This window comes from Thalia democratica, unplaced genomic scaffold (assembly GCF_965202585.1).
Source record: "Thalia democratica unplaced genomic scaffold, ktThaDemo2.hap1.1 HAP1_SCAFFOLD_226, whole genome shotgun sequence".
Classification (NCBI taxonomy): Eukaryota; Metazoa; Chordata; class Thaliacea; order Salpida; family Salpidae; genus Thalia; species Thalia democratica.
This window is the reverse complement of record NW_028139345.1, coordinates 66,608-72,936: the sequence shown is the minus strand read 5'-3', so window position 1 is coordinate 72,936 and position 6,329 is coordinate 66,608. Positions and strand designations below refer to the sequence as shown.

The window sequence follows — 6,329 nt, the reverse complement described above, 5'->3', positions numbered from 1 at the left end:
ATCATAAAAATATAACATAAATACGTATGCTAGCAAAAATAATTTTGTTATTTAAACTTAACTAAAAAAAATTGTAATTCAAAAATATAAATTATTGCCTGGTAGGTACTCATAATTCATATTTTAGTAGTTAAAAGCTTTAAAAGAAAAACACTTTCATACTTCAAACAATACTATATTTTACTAGTTACACAAAGTTATTTTTTTAATAGCATTTTAACTTTTTAGTACAAGTTTAATTTTTATTTAGAAGTAATTAATCAACATGAGTCGTAAAATATCATCCAATGATCAGTCAGTGCTCCATCTCATTACAAATCCCGGCTTGCCTGTTGATGAAGGTGTTGTAAAACCTGGTAAGTTTTAATTTTTTTATGCTAAAAAAACTTATATTTCTATGCATCTTCTGTTAATTTAACACATTGTACGACTTGAATAATGAATAAAATAATATTATTTTTATTTAAGCATAATATTAACAAATTGAGTAATTTTTTTTTATGAACAAAATAACATATATGTTAAATGAACTAATACTTTATTGTATATAATGATTTTTTTTTACAAAAGTTCCTAAAGTGGTCAAATTTCAAACACTAAAGTGAGCATTTATATTAAACATTTTCAGCTAACACTGTCTGACTATTTCTTTTTTATAGCTGTCAACCAAGACTGTGAATTCGATGCGGCCACGCTTGAAAGAGTGAAGCAGTTGGAAAAAGAAGCAATCCGCAAGGTTGATGACTGCAGAAACGAAAAAGATGCCACCAGATCAGCGGAAGTGTTCAACTCTGCCATGAAGCTGCTGAATGAAGCAGTTGAATTGCTGCCCTCCAGGCCTTCTGCTTACAACAATAGAGCCCAGCTATGGAGGTTAATGGGAAATACTGAAGGTTTGTTTTTAATTTAATGATGTTTTAGTGCACCAATATTTGGAATCTTTATTTTAAATTGTTTATTTGTTTTTGTGTTGTATAAATAACTTTATATGAAAAGTATTAAGCACATTTAGTACTTGTTTATATTATCACATTATAATAATTTTTCTTTTCTTATATTTTTTTAAATATAATGTTTTTTATAAAAAATATTAAGCACTTTTAGTAGTTGTTTATTTTATCACATATTAATAGTTTTTGTTTTCTTATATTTTTCTAAATAAAAAGAAGTATAAACAAAACTATAGCTTTAACAAAAGTATATACAACAAGTCGCTTTTTATTAGAATAAAAAAATATTAATATAGTCAGCTTCATAAAGATTTTCCTTAAGAAATCTAAAGAAATAATTGGCTTGATAATTCTTTTTATCTCAAAAGTTTTAGTTAATAATTTAATAAAGGAATAAATGTCTGATAGCTAAGATAGAGTTCTATAAAATTAGATCCAAAACCCGAGTGACCTCTATGACTTCAAATTCTGATAAATTTTCCAAAGTACAAGTTGTTGTAAGAAAATTTAATAAATATATTATTGTACGAAATAGAAGAATATAGAATGTATTTTCATTTGTTAATGTTTTTATTTATACCCGATAAAGTTTTAGTTTTGGTGCATACAAACAGTTTACCCTTATAAAACAAAATAAAATAACAATAAGTAGTTGTTTGTTGAAATACAAAGTTCTAATGATAATAAACACTTAAACAGCTGCACTAGAAGACCTGAACACTGCAATCAAGTTATCAAACAGTGAGGGCAGAATAGCATCATTCGCATTCACACAACGCGCATTAATTCACAAGAAGCAAGGCAATATGGAGCTTGCTAATATGGATTTCAACAAATCAGCTGAATTAGGTTGCCTGTTTGCCAAGAAAGAAGTTAGTTTAATTTATGTAAAAATTATGGGACCTATTTTTGTGTACTTGTTGTGTAAAGTGTTTTAGTTTTACTGATTTCAAGTCAGAAATACATCATGTCTTGTTTTGTATTTAATAACTATATATTTGTAAACATATCATTGTTTGTTTACTTAGAGAGTTGTTAAAAAATAAGTAGTACCTGCAATTTAAGAAATTTTGAAAAAGTAATCTGGAATTTCAAACAAATTTTTCATGTTAAGTCTATCATATAGATCAGGGGTCGGCAAACTGCGGCCCGCGGGCCGATTGCGGCCCGCGAAGGGTAAATCTGCGGCCCGCGAGCACGTTATTTTTTTGAATTGAATGCGGCCCGCGAAAGAAAATTTTTTGGCCCGCGAGCATGTAAAAGTGGCCCGCTGAGCAAAAATATATTTCAAGTAAAAATTTTTTTGTTAATTCGATTTAATTTGATTAGTTTGGTTTTAAGTCTCTGTATAACATTTAAAAATAATTAGAAAAACTTACTTCTTTAGTTTAAAAATGTGAAAAAGACAGATTAGCATTCTAACAGGATATTTTTCTGAGTTTCATAACAACTTTTATTTTACAACAGCAAGAAATTATCTGTAACAAGAGTGTAAAGAGTGCTTGAATTTAATAATTAGTTATATTACACCTATTTATAACATAAACTAAATGCAAATGTTTTCCATTTTGTACAAAAGTAATGCACAGTAATTAACTAAAGTGTCATTTCTTTATAGCTTAGATATTTTTTTCAATATTTTTTATTCTAAAGTTTCTTTTATATTTTTTTATTTTTAAATGTTATGTTTTAGTGTAAAACCATTTAAAATAACATAGTAATAAGAAAAAAAAGGTTTATTTAAGTTTTGTTTTGACACATTTTTATTTTTTAGAAGTTTTCTTTGCACTTAAATTAATTTATATCCACACCAACTTAAAAAGATGCTCATATTTTAAACCACCTTTTATAAAATACTTTAGTTAGTTTAAGTTTAGGTTATGCATAGTTTTCTAAGTTTGTTTTTTCTACATGTAATATCTAAATTTGTACAGACACATTTAAAACAATATATATGACATAAACTAATATAGTTTTTGTTAGGTATACATTTTCATTTTTCAAACATTGATTTTGTCAAACTAAGTTAACTTTTATGCTTTGCATATCAATACACACATTTGCTATATTTTGGAGCTACCTATTTAATATAAACTAGACTTAGGGATGGTTTCTAAACATTGACACACACTCACACTATCACTGTTTGAAGACTTCAAATCTTAGGCCAAGTAAGTCATTTTATAAGTTTTTGGCTAGAATTGTTTTTTGTATACAAAAATATCAGGAATGTTTTTGTTAACTCAGGCTGGCTTTTAAATGGCAAATTAAACTTATGATGTAAGTTTTGCTCAACCCAAAGTGTTAGTTTCAGTTATAATATATGTTAAATTTTAGGACTTGCAGCTGATATAATTCAGAATATTATTTATATTATTGTGTACATTTAAGTATGAACAATCAGTGTTACCAAAAAACATGAATTTCGGAAAAGCTTTGAACTTAAAAATTTATGCTTAAAAATTTTGGAAAAAAACTTGAATTTGAGAATTTTTGAAAAAGCCTGGAGTTTTAAACAATTTTTACATGTAAAGTAGTGAAATTTCAATTAGACACAAAAAATTTAGCAAATAAACATTTCTTTATTAAAATATATAAAAGTAGTTTAACGGTGTTTTTAAATATTGATATACTTTATAAGACACTTTTTAAACTTTAATTAAACTTTATACTCGAAATGAAAGAAGGAATCGTACTTCTAAAAACTTTTGGTGCATTGCACCTTTACTAGTAAAATTTCACCGATTGTTGTGCTTCGTGTTTGAACTAAACCAAGAAATTATACTAAAGTGTCAAGGTTAAAAAATAATTTTAATAAAAATTCTCAGATGAGCAATAGTTTTTCTATCAGTGCTCTCATGTTAACATATTTATTAAAGTCATAATTTGATTTATGCGACTTTATAACCTTGATGCATTTCCTAAATAGGATATTTTGTAGTCATTGAAGAAATAAACAAAAGTTTTTCATTACTGCCAAAAAATTTTTTTTATTAAGTTTTCAATTATAAACGGTATCTCATTTATAATAACAAATTTTGCTACTTCATAACTTGCCTTAACAACTTTTTTCTGATAATTCTGTAGTTACTGAAGATAATCATGTGCTTTGTTGGAACTGACTTTAGTGATTTTTTTTATCGTTTCTCACAATAACTCCTAACTAACGTTTTTTTTATTTTTGTTGCTCGTCTTTTATTTTACAACTAATATTTTCATCTGCAATATTCTTATTGCATATAAAGAATTGCTGTAATGCTTAATAAAAATAAGTTTTTCTCTTCGCTATTGACTCAATAAAGTTTTATACTTTTGTTAAAAATGTTTAAGAAAGTTAATTGTCCATTCCAGCTGACTTATATTTTTTTGGCATTTAATTTGTTTACTGTTAATAAGTTTCGTTATTTCTTTATGTTGTGAACTTTGTTTTAACTGGGTTGCTACACAAAAAGGCTATTTTAAAAGCTTAAAAACTCAGATGTGTGTGAAACTTTTATTTCAAACACTTTAAAGAAATCTTAGAATTCCCAGAATAGTTAATAATTAATGATGATGACATTTTTACTAGGTACTTAAGCTTGATTTACAACAATTTACTAGTTTTTTAAAACTTTTAATGAACTTAGGCTGGTTTGATACAACTTAGACATTTTTGCTTTTTAAGTGACAACCATGTTAAAGACTATTTACTAATAAGATTTTCTATTTAAGTATTCGAGAATTAATTATGTTTAAGAGTTTGTTCTAGCTTTCTATAATACAAACAGGTAATAATTTTATTAAATTAACTAATTACTAAATTTTTAAATAAATGTAAACTATTTAACACGCAAAAACTTTTTTTTGAAGTTAATATTCTTAGAAATATGAAAAAAGGGGTTGATAATATAACAAATATATAAAAGTAACTAATAAATTGTCTTTAAGTTTTGGTTTATATAGAGAGTTAAATTGTATGTAAAATTACAAAAGTATTAAATTTAACTTATTAAGTGCTTATGAAAGTACATAATTTATTAACACTTAAGTATATTAGTCAATGTAAATTTTATTCTATTTTTGTTTTATTTAATTTGAATAGTCATTCTATATATAGCTTAAAGTCTTTTAAAATGATAAGGTGAATAAAAATAAAACTTTTCTCTGGTGTGACTAAAACTAAAACCAAAAGATTATTCAAATGTCACTAAAACTAAAATTGCGGCCCGCGAAGACTTTGGAAAATTGAAATTTGGCCCGCGACCACCAACTGCCTGCCGATCCCTGATATAGATAAAAATATTTGTTATCATTTAAAATTTAAAATAAAATAAAAACATTTAAAGAAGCTTTACAGTATCTTTTCGATGTTGTTATGCAACTTAACATAGTTTTTAACCTTAAACTTAAAACAAAAATTTAATCAGAAATGTATATTCTTAAAAACTTCAAAGAAATTCAGAAAATCTGGAAGAAATTTCTGAAAAACCAGTGGCAACCTTATACTTAGCTAATGTCGTACAATATAATTCACTTTGAGGGTATACTTAATAAATTATAAGTAATAACTGTGTTTTATAAAATCAAATAAATAATAAATTATTTAAAAAATTATTATTCCAAAAAATTATCTTATAAAAGGAAAAAATAAACTTTAGGAGATATGGTTATGTTCCTGACGAATTTAAAACATATAAAAATTTACACAAAATTTTATTTAAATTCAGTCTCTTGTTTTCTTTTTATAAGATAATTTTTACAAAATTTTTTTATTTTCATACTACGTTTATGAAATCGACATGTTATGTTTTTCATTTCAAGTTCAAATACAGTTTATTTAATGCGTCATATTACTATTAGTGTATTAGTCATATACAATTTTTATTTTTAGCTGCCTTTAAATTTAATACCAAAAATAAGTATGTTTTTTTTTGTCTAAAACATTATAACTTAATCTAATAACATGCATAATTTTTTTTACAAATAAGGATATTGTTTATAAATATTTATTAAATTTTTTCAAAAATGACAATTATAATTTGTATTATGTTTTGTTATGCTAAGTCGCTAGTATATTGTTATTATTTGTAGAAACACCTCTTACATTAACAATTTTATGTTATAGTTTATTACTATAGTTACAAGTTTTTTTCTTCTTTTTAATTTTTTGAAAAGTTTTTAGCTCTTTTAGATGTTTATTAGAATTTTTCAACAGTTAGTGCAATCTAACCCGTACGCTGCACTTTGCAATGAAATGCTACAGAAAGCTTTCAAAGATTTACAAGGAAAACCTCAAAAAGAATACAAATGTGAAAATAATTAGAAGATTATACTACTTGCATCAATATACTTTGATCAACAAAATTTCGTTTTAATTAAGTTTTTAATATCAACAAATGT

The 6,329-nt window shown here is 25.1% G+C and overlaps 1 protein-coding gene across 1 annotated transcript; it reads left to right on the top strand.

The window, feature by feature from the left end:
* Positions 1–226: 226 nt before the first annotated feature.
* Positions 227–6,329, top strand: LOC145845970 (tetratricopeptide repeat protein 36 homolog). Its single transcript, XM_082952936.1, has 4 exons — positions 227–356; positions 660–893; positions 1,650–1,822; positions 6,145–6,329. The coding sequence occupies exons 1-4, from the start codon at positions 266–268 to the stop codon at positions 6,250–6,252; spliced, it is 606 nt and encodes a 201-aa protein (XP_082809062.1). The 5' UTR covers positions 227–265; the 3' UTR covers positions 6,253–6,329.